Source organism: Armigeres subalbatus, chromosome 2 (genome assembly GCF_024139115.2).
Source record: "Armigeres subalbatus isolate Guangzhou_Male chromosome 2, GZ_Asu_2, whole genome shotgun sequence".
NCBI classification, from domain to species: domain Eukaryota; kingdom Metazoa; phylum Arthropoda; class Insecta; order Diptera; family Culicidae; genus Armigeres; species Armigeres subalbatus.
In genome coordinates, this window is record NC_085140.1 from 317670043 (window position 1) to 317692874 (window position 22832).

At 39.0% G+C, this 22832-nt stretch overlaps 1 protein-coding gene across 1 annotated transcript in view; it reads left to right on the forward strand.

The window, feature by feature from the left end:
• Positions 1 to 1196: 1196 nt before the first annotated feature.
• The window catches only part of LOC134216779 (proton-coupled zinc antiporter SLC30A2-like), a 48775-nt gene continuing 27139 nt past the window's right edge, over positions 1197 to 22832 (forward strand). Inside the window, exon 1 of the mRNA XM_062695584.1 lies at positions 1197 to 1829. Coding sequence (XP_062551568.1) covers positions 1719 to 1829 — 111 coding nt within the window. The 5' untranslated portion in view covers positions 1197 to 1718. The remainder of the gene's footprint in view (positions 1830 to 22832) is intronic.

Consider the following 22832-nt stretch of genomic DNA (forward strand, 5'->3'; position numbering starts at 1 on the left):
AGGGCGTATCTGATGAAACATCGTTGAACCTTTTCAATCCTGATAGATTGTGTCACGTGGTATGGGGACCACACACATACTGCATACTCCAAGATACTTCGCACCGTTGAACAGTATAGTGCTTTGAGTGCATAGATGTCCGTGAAGTCCTTTGTATTTCGACGAATGAAACCCAATGCAGCAAATGCTTTCGCGGTAGTCATGCTGATGTGCTCATTAAAACGAAATTCTTCGAGAATACATTTAGAAACTCCTTTGAAAAATCCATTCGGGATTCCTTCGGCTATTTTTTCAAGAATTCCTTTAGCAAAAACCTTTCACAAATCACTTTACATTTTTTTGAACGAAAAATTCCGGACGAAAAATCGTCCGGATATTCGTTTTGAAATTCCTCCGGGATTTTTTTCGGTTTTTATCTTGGGAATTCCTCCAGAAATAATTTTAAAAATTGCTAATTATTCTTATAGACAATCTTTTAGTGAATTCTTTGAAAAATTCCTTGGAAAACTGATCCCGAAATTCCTTCGGAACTTCCTCCAGGAATTGCTTTGAAAAGTTCTAACTAATTTAGTATTTTTTAATGTATTCATAAAGAATTTCCGAGAGAATACTCAAAAGAATTTACAAAGTAATACCTAATTGATTTCCTGAATAAATTCCTAGACTTCACCAAGAATAGCTTCGGAAATTCTCCAGGAATTCTTTTGAAGAAGACAACACTTTTTTTGCGGAACAACGATCTATTAACTTTCACACAATTTCAATAGATTTGATTGGTATATAATTTTTTTCATCTTTTTAAAGAATTTCACTCATGATCACCGGTTATTGAAATTTCCCTGATTATGTCAGGAATTCCCTGGTAATTCCAGGTTTTCCAGGTTTTTTCAGGTAGTAGATACCCTGGTATACTACGGAAAAATTCTGAAATAAAAAAAATACCCAAATACAATTTTTCCGTAATTTACATATCCTTTGTGAAAAATCGCCTCCAGGTATTTGCTAGTCGGATTTGATCTTGTTCATTTAGTCCATATTAAACTGTAAACAACCACCTCTCGGGTTGGTATTAGTTACAGCACATCCGATGTGTGTTTTACTAATTTGAGCTTTCTGCCAGTATCCAAACAACACCACGTTTGGTGATTGATGTGTGTCGGCAGCTCAGTTCGCGCATAAACCACCCGAATGGGTAAAAGTTCGTTCAGTATCATTTCTACGCCGGCCGACTCGAGATGTTCAAACGCTCGCGGCTCTTGATATAAGCTCGCGCTACTTTTTTACTTTTCCACTGGATACGTTCCAGCTCCTTCCCTTGCGCGTTGTTATTTTTCGATCGAAGTGATAATTTGTGTGCACTCAAATCACTCAACCCGTCACAAATGCGATCAACAACAGTTCGATAAAATCAAGTTTCGTCACTCGGTTGGCGGTTAGTAGTTTCTTCTACTTTGGCTATCGTCGTCGTCGTCGCGTGTTTTTTGCGATCGATCATACATATCTCAATATCAGACGATGAAGATGCAGAAAAAATTCAATGTGATTTAACTGTTGATCGATCAAATTAGTGCGATCCGTTGGTGTTCGATTGGAAAATTTGGTTTGTTGCTTCATTTCGTACGACTAAGTTGGATAAGTAAAGTTAGTGCGGTTATCAGTATCCGAAACAAGCACGATCTCAACAGTCATTACATCAGTCAGTAGCAACGACGACAATCATGCCTGTGTATCTGGAAGTGAGCACCAACTGCGATGATGAACAGTACGATAACCACGGCTTTAGCGTGCCTAGTCAACCGAATCTGCTGTCATTGCAATGCATATCTAGTGTAAGTTTCACCACAACATAATATGTACAACATGATCTGTGTGGGCTGATGGGAAAGTAGCATAATATAAATGGGAACAAAGAAAGTCACCACATTGTGGGTGAGTTTAGGGTGAGTCATATTATCGAAGATTCACGTCCACATTAAAGACAGAAGCAATATCGAAGAATTGTTTCTCTATTCGTACAACTTGACGACCAATTTGGTTGCAGCAACGCAGTTAGGACCATTGGATCACATACATATGTTTGAAATTTAAATATGAGTAAAAGAAACTTGTCTTCAAGGTTATCGTTGCTCAAGCTATCATCACGAAAAACAATCTCATTTTAGAATGTGTTGCACACGTTATTTTGCAGTGCATTAATTTTATTAGCGCTCATAAAATATACTATTCCTGCCACAGGCTCGAAAACCTTTGATAGCTGAAGTCCCTCGTAATACTCGAGAATGTACAATGCCGTCGGTCGTAAATCGGAGCGTCTCGTGTCAATGAATTTACATTAAAATGCCACTAGACAAAATGTAATTAAAATCTTTTTGAAAGCATTTTGCTGTCATATTGCAGAGTTTCTTCGATCCTTTGTTTACCTCAAACGTTTAGGGTTACCCGGTCCAATTCTATCGCGCGTTCGTGACCTTTTCGATGCCCACGAAACGGGTTTTAAACGCCATGAGCACGCAGTGTTAAAATAACGCAGAAGTGTAACGACGTGGCGACTCTGCGTTACCGCTTTTCCCGGTGTACACTTGCGCCTTTTCAAGGCCACGTGCACGCAGCGTTGAAAAGACGCTAAGTGGGCATCGAGCCTAAGAAGGCGTCGACTTGTAATCGGTTCTCCGTTGAATATTTTGTTCGCAATGCTTCATTTCGACAGTCACCAATCTGCGACCAACATTGAAGTTCGCCGTATTTCATACGATTCACAATACCTCCTTTGAGGACAGCAGGGACTATGTCCAAGGGCTTGACGAGTTGACGCCTGCCTAGATGTGGATTTGGATGTGTCGAGCTCCAACAGTGGACTCTGTTGAACTTCTATAAAAAGCTGCATGTATCTGCAAGCTGGCTCCGCCACTTAATTCGCTCAGAAATCCCGAAAACTGTTTCCTCTACCCTCTCAATGCCCCACTTCATATCCGTTATAGGCCTTTCTTTAGGATTTTATGCAGGGCGACATCTGTAAGTGGCGGAGCCTAAGCTAGTTTCGTTAACTGTATGTACATACAGTACGTTACTCATAGCAGCAATGCATCATTTTCATAATGAAAAACATGATTGTCACAATCGTTCCAAGGAAAATAAATTCTTCAGCAACTTCAAACACATCTCGATCAAGAACTACATCAGATGGAAAACCACAAAATCTTCCTCTGCGATAAATCTTTCGCCAATTCCCAATCAGAATTTGGTGCTATCCCTAGCTTCTAAACCATGTTCTGGAACATCACACACTATGGGTTATATGTACGAACGCTCTATTAAAATCACGTAATGATATCCATCAGGATTATCTGCATGTTTTCCAAACTGCGTTTAGGGTGAGGGCAGGTTGACAATTGTTGTCAAACTCATCCGAACCTAGTCATAAACTCAGGAGAAACGGAAAGTGGAGTTCTAGCAAATGGACATTGCTTTCGTTGTATTTAGCCCCTACGACGATGGACGGAAATGTCTGTCGTGTCCCCAATTGTAAATAACATGTCTCTCATGAGGTTTTGGGTGCCAAACTTTTGCACACTTGGCCAGACGCTGGTGCTGTATCGTCAGTTTTCTCATTTTTTGCGTGCAAAGTATAACAGTACCTATACAGACGACCCAGTTCACTTGACTTCCGGTATGCAGGTCATCGCCACTCACTTTACCGCTGAAAAACACAACGCTTTTCCTGGAATTTTCTAGCCGTCGTACCGATCACAAGTACCGCCATTGAAATCTGAATCATTTCATCGCCCACTAAACAACATGACCTTCACCATCAACTCGCAAGTTAAGACCATTCTTGGTCTGGTTTAACTTTTCAATACTCAAAAACATTGACTTGCACCGCAGATGTATTCATTGGCGTAAATAAGGGGGGGCTAGGGGGGGCTTAGCCCTCCCTAGAAAAAAATTAGCCCCCCCTAGGATTTGATAAGTTAGTTAGCAGTGATATCAGTTTTCAACATATAGCATAATGAATTACCGAAAAAGTGTGAAGACAAAAGAGTTATCTCTCATATTCACTCTTTCATACTTAATGAAATGAGTGGAAGAAAAATTAAGCTTGTTTCAGAATTCTGAGAAAGATTCCCATCAGCATCCGAGAAGGATTCGCATCAGAATCCGAGAAGAATTCTCATTTCAATCTCTAAAGAATTCTTTTCGGATTCATCGAAGTATTCCAATCGTAATCCAGAAGAATTCCTACTGGATTCTTTCCAGAATTATTAAGCAATACCCTTGGGAATCTGTGAAGAATACCCTTTAAAATCCATGGAGGATTTGCTTTAGAATCTCTCGTTGATTTGCTCCGGAATATCTCCAGATTCGTTTTAAGATTGATTTAGAAATTCCTTGACAAATCAGAATCCTTCGGCGATTTGCTTTGTAATCCTTTGAAGATTTAATTCGGAGTCTCTCGACGTTTTGCAAATGATCTGCGCTGGGATCTCTAGACGATAAGGAATCCGGCTGACGATTAGCTTCGAAATCCCGCGAAGAATTGCTTCAGAATCATTCGACGTTTCGTTTCGGAATACATCGACGGATTGCTTAAGAATTTCTCATAGATTTTGTTCAGAGTCCCTTAACGATTTTTTTTGGAACCATTCGACGATTTGCTTCGAAATCCTTTGATGATTTGCATCGGAATCCCTCAAAGATTTTCTTCAACATCCTTGGGGGATTCCCTTCGGGATCGCTGGAGGATTCTTTTCGAAATAACTGAAGGATTAATTCGGAGTCGCTCGACGATTTGCTTCGAAGTCCTTCGGCGGATTGCTTCGGAATTCTTCGACGATATGCGTCTTCATCGGAACATTGCTCATGAAATACCTGGAACCATCATATTGAAATTCCTGGAGGGTTTTTGACGAAATCCCTGGAATATTCCCCTTCGAATTCCTGAAATATTCCCGTCGAAATTCCTGGTGGATTCCCTTCATGATCCCTGGAGGCTCCCATCGGTATTCTTGAAGGATTCCTGTCGAAATATCTAGAGATACCCATCGGAGACCCTGGAACATTCCAGTCAGGATCACTAAAGAATTCTCATCAGAATTCTTGGAAGATTCTCGGCGCAATCCATGGAAAGTTGCACTATTTTTTTTTCATTTGAGATAGATAGAATATTTATGAAGTATGCAAATATATCCACTGCCTGACGCTAGTCGAGCGCAATTAAGCATAGACTGTGAGTTGTTCGAGAATTTTTGAAAAGAGGGTCAATTTCGAGAAAAAATATAAAGGGGCTATAGCCCCCCCTAGGCATCGGAGGTAGTTACGCCAATGGATGTATTACAACGCACACCGGGGGAATCCGATTTCAAAGGTGGAAACTTTCTTTACGAACAATGGACGTGTATCATGGACGTGGTACACTACTCATGGTGACCAGCGAACCGGGAAAACCGGGAGAACCGGGAAAAAACCGGGAATTGAAAATCACCGGGAAAATGTCGGGAAATATGCGGGAAATTTAATAACCACCGGGAAAATTTTCTAATCTGCATTTGTCTCTCAGTAAAAAAATAGTGCAGTAATCTCAAACATCATGAGAGAATTGGTAGACTCATTCGCTCATCCATTCTATTTCAGAGTTTACAAATTTCTAAAGTAGCTCACGTATTTATGAAGACTCTAGATACCCCATTCAATCAAGTTGACCAAAGTTGATTTTTAGACATACTTTTATACCCGAAACATGAGCAATCAACTTTGATTGCACCGATTTTTTTTGTATTAAATCTGATTTCAGCTCTCCTTAATTTTTAATTATCTCAATCTATTCCTTTTAGGTTCTCCAATTTGTCCAAATAAATATATTTGGTATTCCTCCTCTTTTATTTCAAATATTGAAACATTTCCAAAACCTTTCAAAAAAGCTAAAAAACACCTTCTTTTTCAACAATAAATCTTGTATTCAACAAACAAAAAATCAAATTTGTCTTTCACGTTCCTCATGATGCATCAAAGAGTTTTGACGATGGAAATTTTATTCACAGTTACACATTATATTAGTTCGTGACATCATATGAGGTTTAGGTTCGGTATTCTTGTTTACGGACGAACTATACTTTCAAACGTTAACTAGAATATGGACTTTCGATTAATAGAACATGTTCATAGAAAATAAGGTTTATTATCAAATTGTGGAATGGTTTGAATGATTGCGATACAGAGAAGATGTTTAAACATTTTATTTTTTTAGATTTTTCGATATTTTTCTGCAGAATTGCAATGTTTAAATAATTTGTCATGAGTTCATACTTACTAGAAAAAAAAAACAAACTAATTAAGTGAAACAATAGTATCACTTAGCCAGCAAAAATCACTCTTTTACATTTAATGCATTAATTGCAGTATAAATGTTTATAGAAAAAACGAGCAATGGGTAATGTTTTCACCATAACCGCGAGTAGACGTAGGACTTGTATAAACGTAACGTATTTACATTTAACTTATAACTTTTGGATCTATGGAGTTTGATTATAGGTATTGATATTGGAAACGACAACTTCCATGCCGTGTAGAATTGATTGTAGATTTGTTTATTCAAAACTTCTGGAAATAAAACTAATTAAATACATAATTAAAATTACTTTGTTTCTAACTATTAAGTCCTTATTTACTCAAGCAAATGTAGGTCATTTATAGATTTCTTATTGATGATAGTATTTGAAGTTTACTATTTATAAAATTTTCAGACTTGGGCAAAATGTGTTATTTTAGAGGAACTGACCCGTTTTCCAAACAAAGAAATACAGCACTAATTTCGTTGCTTTTTTGCTAACATGCGTGCTTACTGCTGGAAAAAATCACAATAATAAGAAACAAGTTAAGGAGCAGTAATCCTACTAAAATAGAGGAGGTACTGTTAATACGTCAACAAAAATTATTTAATGTTTTGATTCCAAACTTCGAGTCTACGTCAAGTTTAATAATGCAATTTCTCAGAAAACGAAAAACAAAGAATAAGATAAAGTTTATTTAAATTTATTTCTAGATTAAAATCTAGAAATTATTTTTTGAGGTTTTTCTTAAAACATTTACATGTAATACAGCAAAAATTTCTAATCTAAAATGGATATTAACGCTATTGCTGATTGTGCATCTTTAATTGCTAATGCTTTCTGCAAAAAAATAAAAGACATCATCGGCCTCTAGCCGGGAACTCCTAGCGATGCGATGAGCGATTGCATCCATCGCAACCGACACCACGGCATCCGACCATAATCAAGCACAGTATGACAAAAAATGCGCCCACTTCATGCATATTCGCAGACCCACCACCCACCGACAGTTCTACCGCTGCTGACAGCATGCTGTCGCTGTGTAACACGGCGAACGGACGAACGAAACGAAAAATGAGCGAGCAAAAAGCACGTCAGTACGCGCTGCTGTCACAAATTGTAATGCCTCGCACACGGCAGGCACTGTTTCTTTTATACACAAAGAAAATCTTCCGGTAGACCCGACGGCCCGTGACATACCGCATTCTGATGTCCGTGTTAGGAATGCATGGGATTGGTTACATATGAAATTTTTACTGGTTTTGATAAGAATTGATATTTTCAATAGCTTATCGTTAATAATCTTAAGTTTCATAGGCAAAATGGTGGAGAGTGTCTGAGTCGATTGATATATAAATCTTAAAAATCCATCGAAAGATAAAGGCGCTAGTAATGTTCAAAATCTTCCCTTCCAGCGTAACGCTCTCGATTTTCAAAAATCTAAATGACACCCAGTATAGTAAAGAAAGACGTAAGTCCTACGTCAAAATTCTTTTCTATTTTAAATATTTATGAATTTGTGTGTTTTTGAATTTTTTTTTTAATACCGAGAAATTTTCCATAATACCGGGAGAAAACCGGGAAATAACCGGGAATTTGAAATTCAAAATTCACTGGCCACCCTGACTACTGTATGTAGTTATTGAGCTAGTTTTGCCCCAATGCCCATATATTAAGAGTTTTCATATTTTTTGCTATTTTATCTTAAAGACATTGTTCTAAAATTGTGTTTATCTCTTCACTGTGGATCCACAGAATGCGCTGTGTTTTATTTCGTCATTTTCACGATCGAAATACAAAAACTTGAAAAGTGTTGATTTTGGTTCACGAATGTTTCAAGATATTTAGGAGCGCATCTTAATACGAGCAACTTTGCTAAACATGCCGAGTCTCTATGTCTTATATATAACATACTTAAGACGTTTTATGTAAAAACCCCTTTTAAATCTTACTTTTCATTCTAACCCTTTCAAATGATTTTTCCCATTTTCCGTTCTACAAAGTTGTTAAACAAGCAAAATAACATGATTTTGCTGAACATTGTAACATTCCATCTCACATACAACAAAATTCAACTTCAAATTATACATATTTGTAGAGGTATTTCCATTTATAATTTCTTCCTTAATTAGGGGAACGGTTTGCCACTTCATCTCATAGCTCCTATTTCCATCCCATAAAAAACAAAGCAATAGAAGGGAATTTGGTTTGTTTATTATTTTTGTGATTTTTTCAGCAGTGAGCACGCATGTTGACAAAAAGAAGCGATGAATTTGCTCCCGTATTTCTTTGGTTAGCGATGAGATGGATATATGTACAGTGAGATGGAGATCGGAACAAGTCCCCTACAAAAAGTCGCAAATTTCTTCACAATATGCTGAAAGTCGCCCATTTTATCTTTCTACTGGCATTGAAGCTTTTGTCGACAAGAGTCTTCTCGGTTGCTGTGTAAAAAAAATTGGAATAACTTTGGATAGAAATTGGATAGGAGAGATAGAAAGTTACAATGTTCAGCAAAAACATGTATTTTGGCTTGTTTGACAATTTTGTAGAAGAGACGGAAAATGTGAATGATCATTACAATTAGTAATCGTTTTTTTCTTTCAGCCCTAGGCTGGCTCGTCTCCGTATTCGTTATTCTCTTTGTCATCGCTTTCACTTACTTACTTGATACTTGATGGGCTACAGCTCTTCGATGAGCCTACGCCGAATGGAGTATCCATCTCCACTGGACTCGATCCTGGGCCAATCGCTTCCAGTCGCCCTGGACATTGAGCGCCCTCAGGTCCTCTTCAACTGCAAAAAGCCATCGTGTACGCGGCCTTCCACGAAGCTTGCAGCCTCTTCCGGGTTTTCTACTAAATATTATCTTCGCTTGACGTTCTTCCGGCATACGAACAACGTGGCCAGCCCACCGTAGTCTGCCGTGTTGAAAAAGCTTAATAATATCCAGCCCTTTATACACCTGGTACAGTTCGTGATTTATGCGACGCCGCCAGATACCGTTCTCCTGTTTACCGCGGAGTATTATCCGCAACACCTTACGCTCAAACACTCCAAAAGCTCTCCGATCAACCTCCTTTATACTTGTGACAGATATATGATACCAATATCACTGTACAGCATAAAATCATATGTCTGTCACCCAGAATCACGCTGGTATTACGATAGCACGATGATTTCCGTACCCTGCCCTTCGACCGTTGTATTGTACGAAACAGAACATAATTTGTTATTTGAAATGTAATATGAAATTAAAACAAACATTTGCAAAGTGATGGAGCAAAACTCGTTTTTTTTGCAATTCCGGATCAATTCACAATATTTGAAATTCACGATTCACAATATTTGCAAAATAATGACTGTAAGAAGTGGGAAATGAAAAGTGAATAGTACGCAGCAATAAATCTGATTTTTGTTATTAATTTATTCTCTTTATTTCTAGATTGCTTTGAGAATAGGTCGTATGTGCAAACGAGAGATTCTCTTTGGTCACGCTCTCTTTCGCTAATATATCGGCTAGTTTTGCATGTTTTGCTACATTTCCACTTCAGCATGATAAACAAAGCTATTGTCTTTGGATATCTAACAAGAAATTCGAAGTAAACTTTTGTATAGTTTCGTAATAATCGAAAGAGAATAGATCCAAAGAGAGACTCTCTTTTGCACATACGACCTATTTTCAAAGCACTCTAGATTTTTCATGTGACTGAAACACAGTGCTGCCAAGGCGAAAAAATTGAAAAAAAAGAATTCAATGTTGAGCATAGACTAACGCAAAATGAACTCCCCCAAGAAATTATGACGTTTGAGCGGGTCGCATAATGAACGCAAAATGAACTTTTGTTCAAGAAGACGACCCGCTCAAATGTCAAAATCCGTCGGGTGAGTGAATTCGATGAACCCCTGCATAAGTCTATTGGGCAACATATTTGATGAATTAAAACAAACGCCACCTTAATTTCAGGAAATAGTACGATGTATGTTTATGCCTTTTCAGCATTGAATTCACCTTATAATTAGTTTAGTTCAATATTTTCGTTAAGCTCATTGGAATTTAAATTAATTAGTTCAATATTTTCATTAAACGGAATTGTCCGTACAATGCTCTAAACATTAAACATTGTTTTAAAAGAACAATACTTCATATTAATTATTCGTAAGCCCATTTTTTGCTACAATTATGCTCCTAAGATATCTTTCCATTGATTTGCCAGTTTTTGGGTTGTTTCCTTCTCAAAGGTTTAAGTTCTGTATCGTGTGATTTCAATCTTTGTTCAAGGATCCCATGGATTTTAAATGGAGTTGAGTTCTGGGGATAGACCTGTGCAGCGGTTCATTAAATTCACTCACCCGATGGATTTTGACATTTGAGCGGGTCGTCTTCTCGAACAAAAGTTCATTTTGCGTTCATTATGCGACCCACTCAAACGTCATAATTTCTTGGGGGAGTTCATTTTGCGTTAGTCTATTGGGGTGAATGCTGGAGCTTTGATTTGACATTGGTCAGCAGCTACTTTTTGAGATGGGAAGAATGTTTTGTATCATTGTTTTGGACAACTTCAAAATTGGATCTATGACCCAATTGAACGGTGCATGCTTTATCCTTCAAAATGTTCAAATGAATGAAGCGATCAATAGAACTACTGATAAACGTTAGTGTGGGGTTTGAGTAAGTTACCATCAGTGTGATTATACTGTTGATGTTCCAGTTTCAGCACGAGGTGTTAATTCTCAACGTGGCGATCGGTAAGCAGCAAGCCATGACCATGCTGCTGTCATGACATTTCGCTCCGGTCATTAGGGGCCCCACAGTTAGGTTTTTGGTGCCGTTTGCTCTGAAACCACCTCAAACCATAATGTAGAGTGAGTCCGAAGAAATAAATGCCCTGTGGAATATTTGCATGAGCTCGCACATTTCTGCTAAAATGTCCGAAGAATTGAATGAATGCGAATTCACAATTTATTTAAAAACTATGGGGAAATATTGTTTAATACTCAGAAAAACTATATTAACAATTTATGATTTCTACATTTCGATAAAAAAATATTGTTTCGGAATTGACGCTTTGATAGATACAACAGTGGAAATAAAATACGTGTGTCACGTTATCACTGTACACGTACAGCGTGATGCGAAAATCACTGTGGGGAAATCATATGTCTGTCGATAGTATTAACGTCCATGTTTAAAAGCCGTATAAAGCCACCGGAAGAATCAGAGTAGTATACAGCGTAAGTTTTGTTTTCGTTTGCAGACTACGGGACTTAAGCTGGTTACGAAGTCCGTAATAAGCGCTATTTGCAGCTGCAATACGCCTTTTCACCTCGCGGGTAACATCATTATCGCACGTCACTAATGTTCCAAGATACACAAATTCTTCTACCACTTCAATTTTTTTTACCATCCAGCACCATTTCGCTACCACCACCACTAATGAGCCCACGTTGAATGCCAGCGACCATGTAAAGCCTGTCCACGTTAAATTTCGGACAGTCAGATAATGTTCAATTCATTTGTCGCCATTTCATCAGTTTGGACGAGAACTAAAACATGCTGAAAGCAGCAGTTAAGCGAAGAGATTGAGCTGTCATGTAAATAGTTTGTCTCAGTGGTTGGTAAAAATGTTTAAAAATCGCGTTGGATGATAGGTGTCCGAAATTTAACGTGGACAGGCTTTACTTCGTTTTGCTAATATTGATCGTGAGTCCAATCCTCGCTGTATCCCTCTTAAAAGGCATAAAAGCCTCTTCCATGGCACGGCGATCAATCCCGATAATATCGATATTGTCCTCAAATCCCAGGAGCATATGCAATCTGGGATTTCCCGGGCAGCAGGGACTATGTCCAAGGGCTTGACGATCCCTCCCCAGGCCATCTGCGAGTTTTGGGGCTTGCCTAGGATGTTGTGGGGTATGACAGTGGGCCCTGTAATTCATATAACAAGCTGCATGTATCCGCAAGTAGGCCCCACCAAAGCGACCGTGTGTCGCTCAAAGCGCACAAGCCAAAGTCCTGTTGTCAGGTGGGACACAAAACAGATCTGATACGACGGCCCTTCGACGAGACAGGAGGTGTACGCAGGCTCAATAAGCCGCCTGGAAAACCAATAATTACGAACAATATAAGAGATAATACGACTCGATATAATCGACAAAGACCTAGGCGACGAATGAAGGATCACGATTGGAAGCTAGCAACATGGGACTGCAAGTCGCTAGATTTCGCAGGTTGCGACAGGATAATCTACGATGAATTACATCTCCGCAACTTCGACGTCGTGGCGCTGCGGGAGATTTGTTGGATAGGACAGAAAGTGTGGAAAAGCAGGCATCGAGCGGTTACCTTCTACCAAAGCTGTGGCACTACCAACGAGCTCGGAACCGGCTTCATAGTGCTGGGTAAGATGTGCCAACGTGTGATTGGGTGGCAGCCAATCAACGCAAGGATGTGCAACCTAAGGATAAATGGCCGTTTCTTCAACTATAGCATCATCAGCATGCCCAAACGAAGGGAAACCCGACGACGAGAAAGAGGCGTTCTACGCACAGCTGGAGCAGACATACGATGGATGCCCACCGCGGGACGTCAAAATCGTCATCGGCGACATGAACGCACAGGTAGGAAAGGAGGAATTGTATATACCGGTCATCGGACCGGATAGTCTGCACACCGTATCGAATGACAACGGCCAACGATGCATAAACTTTGCAGCCTCCCGCGGAATGGTAGTTCGAAGCACCTTCTTTCCCCGCAAAAAAATATCCACAAGGCCACATGGAGATCAACTAACCAAGAAACGGAAAACCAAATCGACCATGTTTTAATCAACGATAAATTCTTCTCCGACATCACGAACGTCCGCACTTACCGCAGTGCGAATAATGAATCCGACCACTACCTCGTTGCAGTATACCTGCGCTCAAAACTCTCGACGGTGTACAACACGCGTCGAAGTCGGACGCTAGACGCTAGACTAGCCCAAGGATACGCGCAGCAGCTGGAAGTGCCACTACCAACGCAAGAGCAGCTCTTGATGATGGCTGTAGAGATATTCGATCGGCCATTGGAAGCACCGCAACCGCTGCACTTGGCACGGTGCCCCCAGATCAGAGAAACGACTGGTATGACGGTGAATGTGAGCAGTTAGTGGAAGAGAAGAATGCAGCGTGGGCGAGATTGCTGCAACACCGCACGAAGGCGAACGAGGCACGATATAAACGGGCGCGGAACAGACAAAACTCGATTTTTCGAAGGAAAAAGCGCCAGCAGGAAGAAGGAGACCGTGAAGAGGCGGAGCAACTATACCGAGCTAATAACACACAAAAGTTCTATGAGAAGTTGAACCGTTCACGTAAGGGCCACGTGCCATAGCCTGATATGTGTAAGGACATAAACAGGAACCTTCTTACGAACGAGAGTGAGGTGATCCAAAGGTGGCGGCAGCTCTACGAAGAACACCTGAATGGCGATGTGGCAGACGACGATGGTGGTATTGTAATGGACCTGGGAGAACGCACGCAGGACATAACTTTACCGGCTCCGGATCTCCAGGAAATCCAGGAGGAGATTGGCCGGATGAAGAACAACAAAGCCCCTGGGGTTGACCAACTACTTGGAGAGCTATTTAAAAGACGATGGATCGGGTGATGTGCGTAGTTCGAGTTTCAGGGGCATTCTCGAGTCCCTTCGAAACCCGCAGAGGGTTACGGCAAGGTGATGGTCTTTCGTGTCTGCTATTCGACATCGCTTTGGAAGGGGTCCGTCCAGCTATTTGGCTTCGCAAAGATGGAGATGGAGGAAGCTTACATCAGACTGAAGAGGGAAGCTAAGCGGATCGGACTAGTCATCAACACGTCGAAGACGAAGTACATGATAGGAAGGGGTTCAAGAGAAGACAATGTGAGCCACCCACCTCGAGTGGTGATGAAATCGAGGTTGTAGAAGAATTTGTGTACTTGGGCTCACTGGTGACTGCCGAAAATGATATCAGTAGAGAAATTCGGAGTCGCATAGCGGCTGGAAATCGTACGTACTTTTGACTCCGAAAGACACTCTAATCGAATAGAGTTCGCCGCCGTACCATACTGACAATCTCCAAAACGCTCATTAGACTGGTAGTCCTCTACGGACACGAGACCTAGACGATGCTCGTGGAGGACCAACACGCACTTGGATTTTTCGAAAGGAAAGTGCTGCGTACCATCTATGGTGGGTTTGCAGATGGCGGACGGTACGTGGAGAAGGCGAATGAACCACGAGTTGCATGAGCTGCTGGGAGAACCATCCATCGTTCACACCGCGAAAATCAGACGACTGCGGTGGGCCGGGCACGTAGCCAGAATGTCGGACAGTAACCCGGTGAAAATGGTTCTCGACAACGATCCGACGGGCACAAGAAGGCGATCAGGTGGAAGATGACTTGCGAACCCTCCGTAGACTGCGTGGTTGGCGACGTGCAGCCATGGATCGAGCCGAATGAAGAAGACTCTTATATACCGCACAGGCCACTCTGACCTTAGTCTGAATAAATAAAATAAATAATATCAAAACCAGATGTTCTAGGTTTTCCAAACGGTTCTGGAGTTTGGATCAATCGGTCTACCAGGTCAACTGCGATCGATAGACATCTGAAAACAACCAGTCATGTTGATATATTTTGTAACTCAATAACGTATATTTTGCACTCAGTTATACCTAATCAGATGTTCTTCGTTCTCTTATATGTTCTGGAATTTGGATAAATTGCTCTACCAGGTCAACTACACTCGATACAAACCGACAGTCTTCAGTCATGTATGTATGTATGTATGTATGTAGTTAGCCACTATCCTGGAACTGCAAGCAAAGACACTTACACGAAACCCACGGGAAAATGAGAATCTCCTTCCAGCATAAAGATGCAACAAAAAAGAAAAAAGAAATTTGCAATAATTGTAAAGCTTACAAAACGACAGTATTCAGACATGTCAATAAAGCTCTTTAGATACAACACATATGATTTGCAACTTCAGGAGTTCCTCCAGAAATTCCTCCGAAAGTTTTACCAGGAGTTACTTCGGAAGTTCCTCAATAAATTCATCCATAAATTCTGCCGGGAATTCTTCCAGCAATTTCCCCAGAAGTTCATACAGGAATTCCCCTGGAAATTACTCTAGAAATTCATCTGGAAGTTCCTCCAGGGACTCCTTCGAAAGTTCTTCCATGAAATCACCCGAAAGTTATTCCATGAATTCATTCGACGAAACCTTCGGAAAATGCTCTAAAAATGAGTGAGTGCTGAATTCCTCCGGAAGTTCCTCCAGGAATTCCTCCGGAAGTTCCTTCAAACATTCCTCCAGCAATTCCTCCGAAAGTTCCTCCACGAATTCCTTTCAAAGTTGCTCCAGAGATTTCTTCAGAAGTTCCTTCAGGAAGTTGTTCCAAACATTCCTCCAGGAAGTTGCTCCAAAATTTCTCCGGCAGCTGTTCCATGGATTCCCCAGGAAATAGTTCCAAAAATTCTTCCCGGAACAGCGGTGTAAGAAAATCTTCGGCGGTCTACTACATACTTGTATGAACATGATTCGTGGATGTCATTCGAGTAAAGTTGAATTGGTAGACTAATTGATACGAACTTCAGAAAAGTTAGGACAACCTTGAACTTCTGGTTTAGATGAGTTGCAAATCATATACGTGAGCTCTACGGACGTGTATGGGCAATGGGCATGACTGATCGTTGTAAATATTATGATCTTTAAAGAATATGTACAGGAAAATTTCACATAAAATGAACTTTGATGCTCATTTGACCCACAAGTCCCTTAACTTTCCAGATTTTACCAGCAAAATATATTTAGTGCCCTTCTGTGGATCCACAGTGATGAGATAAACACAATTTTCGAACAATGTCTTAAAGTTAAAATAACAAAAAATACGAAAACTCGTAATATATGGGACATTGGGGTAAAACAAGCACAATAACTACATACAGAATCGTTCCACTTCCATGAAACAGCACTCATTGAATTCCTTGAAAAATTCCCTTTCGAATAAGCTCTTGTTGTCTGCTGTTAGTTGTTCGTAAAGAAAGTCGGATTTCCCCAGTGTACATTACAATGAATATCACCTTAAGTACAAATGTAATGCACTGTCAGTAACTTAATACATCACAATGCATTGTGTTAGTCACGGTTCGATTCATTTCTCCATTGTTAATAATCAAATCAAATATAACTCGATAATATTTCAAATTATTCTGGCTTCTTGATGATGATCCTTGAACAGTGCCACATAGTTCAATTCTGTAACTATTTACAAACATGAGATGAGAACTCAGCTGGTTGACTCTCTACAAAAGATTTGTAAAGATTGGTTGAATAATTTAAGTTCGTATTACAATTGTTACTTAGGATCACTAATCATGAAGTGCCCTCCAGATTTATGAGCATGTTCGTAGTAGTTAATTAGCTTGTCTCGCACGCCAAACAACTAACAGCGAAAACAGCTTACGACAATAGCTTTTTAGTCGACAACCGGAATGCACGATGTTGGTTACTCTTATCAAAACAATATAAAAATTCTAACACTTCACAGGGCATTGCTAACTACCAAAGACCGAGTGAGTGCTTTGAATTGTGGGCCACCACAACCCACAAACAATCTTGAGGGTAATAGGGGAGTGTGTGCCAAAACGCTTTCGGTAATCAATTAGTGTTTGACGATTCCTCAATGAATGCCGTGTAAAAATGCTTTCAACCCCATCACCGCCCGTCCAGCGTGGATGAATGCAATAATGATGGATTGGATTGTCGGTTGGTTCGACTTCTGAGATTGCGGTGTAGGCCTTCGCGATAAGACGGACGGGTGGCAGAAACAGCGGACACCGCGCTCACGTTGATAACATAATGGGAAAATTTCAATTATCTGTTAGCTACAAACCTGGCGAGTAAACTGTCATGTATGAGCGATTGAGTGGTTGTAGCGGGGCCACATTGCTAAAGACAGATAATACTTAAATGTAATTGAAACAATCGAATGCTTCCGAATATCGGATTTACCAGCAATTGATGTCAATTGTTTGGAATCATCCGAGAAAATAAGACATTGAAAGTTTACCAAATACTTTTATGGATGGATATTTACCTACTGTTCAACACCGTTCACGATATCAATATCGTTGTAAACAAAGTAATTAGTTACAAAAACTTTAAGAAGCTGCAATATGTGTAACAAATGTGACTAATTGGAAAAGTTGTTTACTTCAATATTTACCTTTCTCACCACAAGCTCTTCTTACCCTACTTAATAGCATTTCAAAAGTTTTTAGTTGAAGGTTTTCTACGCAGTCCTCACATCTGATAAAATAATCTGCATAGGGCACTTTGGGTTCTTTAATATTGTTACAGTACTTGTTAAATTGTTTTTCCAGCGTTGAACATTTTATAACCGTCAAAAACATAAAATGGAAATGCATCTTCATTAGCATCTCCAAGCTGTAGAAGCTTTTCACTATAAAAACGAATGATATCTATTAAATAGTATTTCAAGAAGAACATTTTCTAACGAAATTTTATAACCAACAAGTCGTTTGAAAATACATACAGATTAACAGCTCTTCTAAAGATGCCCTAAAGATAAATTTTCACTGTTTCGATTTGACGCTTTGTGTGAAAATTATTTGGACTGTAACGCTCTGAAAACCGATCTAATGAATGATTCATACTTATTGTTATCACCGTTTCGCCAAATGCTCTATAGTTCAAGCACACGCAATTTCTCAAGTCTAAATGTCTACTTTATTACACATATGTCTATTTCACTCGGTAGAAATTCATTAATTTTCCGATTGACCTGAACTTATATTTTAATACCACCTCATTTTTTCATAGCAGCCAAAGGACAAGATCAACCAAAACCGAACCGCAAATTTATTTTCATGAAAATATTTGGCGTATGCAAAAAAACACAAAATTCAATTAGACCTACAATTATTTAAAAAAAAAATAAACTGCGCTTGCTTGTAAAATTAAATCCTTTTGAATTGAATGTCAAATGTTTACCCCTTTGTTGGAAACAGCAGCGTATTTACATTTCGTCTTTTTTCCAATCGAACCATCAAAAGCGGTTCCAATTCGACTCGTTTACATTTAGCATCCTTAGACCCTTACACGCACAGCTGAAAGTATGCTCTTTTCGACAGAAATACACTCTTTTGCGGGAGAGTGGGACTACCCACAAAAGGTGTAAAATTTGATGTATAAAAAGGATAAGTTTTACACACTTTTCCTGTTTTTATGCATAAATGTTAGTCATTTGTGAATAAAAGATAGTCATAATTGTGCATAATATTTATTCCTTTTTGTGTGTAGTCCCATTCTCCCACGAAAGAGCGTACTTTGAAGTCATAATTGAATACTTCATAGTCAAAAGAGCATACTTCAAAGTCTTTTGTGTGTAAACTTTTTTAGCAGTGTAGGGCATCTTTAGGAGAGTTATAAATTGTATGGGAGTTAGGAAATGAAATTGAAACTGTAAAAATGCCATCTTCAGCAGACGTAATAGTTTTAAAAATTCGAACAGTTTCGTCGGGAAATTTACTGCTCAGTTGTATTTTTGCACGAATTTGCAACAGAATTCACTCGACTTTTATTTCATTCAAAACAATAGAAGATGACGTCATCAGCTACAAAAAATACTATTTCATCGACATCATAAGGGCATCTTTAGTAATGTTACAATTATAGTTATATTTATTTCCCGAGTTTTACATTTTATAACTGTCAAAGATATAAAACAAGAAATGCATCTTCAGTAGCAGTTATAAGCTGCACATGTTTTATACTGGAAAACGAAAAAATAATCTTCCTAGGCCAATTCAAATGTCAAACTGTTATGATGTCGACGAAATAGTATTTTTTGTAGCTGATGACGTCATCTTCTATTGTTTTGAGTGAAATAAAACTCGAGTAAATTCTGTTGCAAATTCGTGCAAAAATACAACTGAGCAGTATTCCAGTTATAAATTTCCCGACGAAACTGTTCGAATTTTTCAAACTATAACGTCTGTTGAAGATGGCATTTTTACAGTTGCAATTTCATTTCCTAACTCCCATACAATTTATAACTCTACTAAAGATGCCCTAAGATTATTTTCTCGTTTTCCAGTATAAAACATATGCTGCTTATAACTGCTACTGAAGATGCATTTCTTGTTTTATATCTTTGACAGTTATAAAATGTAAAACTCGGGAAATAAACATAACTATAACTGTAACATTACTAAAGATGGCAAGCAAGGGCAAGCAAGCAAAAAGTTCAAGTGATGCCAGTATTATTTTCACGATTTCATACATTTTCATACGTTGCCATTTCGACAGTTTTTCATTCCGCTGGCCCCTGGTTAAAGGGTTGCTACTGTTTATGAGTGTATTGAAGGGTAAGATGCGCGGCTACAAAGCAAGACCATGCTGGAGCTGGCTAGGTTCGATTCCCGGTCCGGTTCAGGAAATTTTCGGGTTATAAATTTGAGGACGTCGGCTCCGGCATAGACCCCGCACTCGCTGGCTATGTGAAAGCAAGGTCAGTGTACTGTCAAATGGAGATTAGCGGCCCAAGAACGAGCGTTCTGGAGTATGATATATGATGTCACATTCGGTTTTGCTCCGAGCACCACGGAGTGTACGACCAGTATACTGCCACTGCAAGCATAAAATTATCCCCCCTATGTCACACTTTTTGTATGAATCACTTAAAATTTTTGTATGGATTGTCACACTTCGGGCAACCCCCTCCCCCTCGAAGCGTTACGTAATTTATGGATACTTCCAAATTATAAAATTTTAACCGTGCATCGCAAGTTCGCACGTTTCGCTTATCTTATCCGATGCGCGGTCTGTAAGTCAAAATAAAGATCGTGTACAACTTATTGGACCACTTTCTGGGCTGTTCGTCGTCAGAGAAGTCCCGTCGAATAAAACCGATAACGAAACAATCAAATGTTACGATTGTTTCTAATAATAAAAATGTTTCTTTTCTGTGTTCTGAGACACGAATTGATAACGATAAATACTTAAAACATCTATTCTGTACGAAAAACTAAAATTTGTAGATTTATCTGATGGTAGTTAGCAGCACACTGATGAACATGACATTTTACACATTTATCGCTACGTCAGAGTTATAAATGTTAGAGCAAATATCCAATATAAAAAAGGGAACGTGGCATATTACGGCGCGAATGTTGTCAGTCATTGACAAATATAGTGGTTTATATTCAGTTAGGTATTTCGATATGGGTTCGTTCAACAATGATGTCACAGGTTATAGGGGGGGAGGGGGTCTAAGATTTTGTGACAGTACATGTACTAGGTATACAAAAAAGCGTGACAGAGGGGGGAGGGGGGGTCTAGAAATCCCAAAAAGTAGTGGACGTCATATTTGAATCACCCCTATCTAAGAATATCTGGATACCTACCCGTTTGTTGTATAGCTATGAGGTAAGATGTGCGACTACAAAGCAAAACTATACTGAAGGTTATTTTTTTAAATTCCATGCTGAAGATGGCTAGGTTCGATTTTCTTGACTTCCCTGGGCACAAAAGAATCATCGTGTTAGTATGTAATGATATAAACATGCAAAAATGGTAACCTAGATTAGAAACCTCGGTGTTAATAACTATGGAAATGCCTTATGAATACTAAACTGTTAGGTGGCATTGTCGCTGTGGGGGATGTGATGTCAATATAAAGAAGAAAAAATCATTATGACTTTCTTCAATCCGTTCGATAGACTTATAATCAACGTTTTGTTATTACAAACAAACCAACCAAGTTTCAGACAATTATATTGAACCTAGAAACCAAGCAACGCTAAAAGAGCAGAAAACTTCTCTGGCTGGCTCGGTGGAAAATATAATAACGAAAATCCCTGTGGCAGATCTCAAGACTACTGGGGATATGGGAAGTACGCCAATTTCTACAAATGAATGCCTGCCAGGACCTAGTGGGGTAGAAAACATGAATAAAAATCACGTTCATGTTAATAAAACTCCTGAAGGTACTGTCATAAACAAGGTAGGATCGGACATTACTATCCCAAAATCTCCAGGATCTAAGGAAACGTCGGGATTAAAACGAAATTCTAAAAGTCCGGCAGGCCATCGCGGTACACAAACCGCTACAAACATAAGTAAGAGCACTTTTCACAAAAATAAATACATTGCTAAATACATTAAAAGTTTGGGTAATCGCGGAACCAACACAGGGGAGCAGATAGCGACCCGCGAAAGCGATATTTCAGAGAAAAATGTCAAGCAATAATTTAAACATAAATAAAGCAACTATTATTAACAAAAATAACCAAAATTCTAGCAGCAACAACAAAAATATCACGAATCACATCACTAACCAAAACAGTAGTACCAACAATCACATACAATTCATTCAAATAAACTTACATCATGCAAAGGAGCCACAGCTATTTTGCACAAAAGTTTACTGAAAATAATTTCAATGTTGCATTGATTCAAGAACCTTGGACCAATAAAGGTAGAGTATTAGGAATACCTACATCATCTTGTAAAATAATCTATGACGAAAATCAGATTGCCCCCAGAGCAACTATTCTCGTTAGTAATCAAACTAAATTTCTGCCAATTACAGAATTTATTAAAAGAGATATTGTAGTGATTCAAATAGAAGTTCCTACCTCTAGAGGAATTACAGAAATATATGTTGCGTCTGCTTACTTCCCGGGAGATATAGAAGAAATCCCTCCCCCTGATGTTGTGGATTTTGTTTCGTTTTGTAAACAAAATAACAAACCGTTTATCATAGGATGCGATGCGAATGCTCATCACACAGTGTGGAGCAGTACTGATACCAATAGCAGAGGTGAGTATCTTTTAGAATATATTATTAACAACAATATAGATATTTGCAATAAAGGGTGTGAACCAACATTCATGAACACAATTAGAGAGGAAGTTTTGGACTTAACTCTCTGTAGTACAAACGTTTCTGAAAATATAAAAAATGGAATGTTTCAAATGAAGTATCATTGTCTGACCACAGACATATTTTGTTTCTGTATGAGGCAAACGATATAATCACTGATATTTACCACAATCCTAGGAAAACTAACTGGGATCTCTATTACTCACATCTTGCAAATGGAAGTTCACTCCCAGAAGGCAATTTCAACACAGTTCAAGAACTTGAAAAAGCTTCTGAACAATTAACACAAATAATTCAACAGGCGTTTCATGCAAGCTGCCCGACCACTATGCGTTGCAGAAGCAGAGATGTATCCTGGTGGAATAATTACTTAGAAACTTTGAGGAAAAAAACCAGAAAATTGTTCAATAGATGTAAAAGAACTAAGATATGGGATCAATATAAAATTGCTCTAACTGAATATAATAGAGAAATTAGAAAGTCGAAACGAATGGACTGGAGGCAAACATGCGAAAGCATTGAAAGTACTCCTGTAGTCCTTTCAAAAGATCATACAAATGGATTAGGTACTG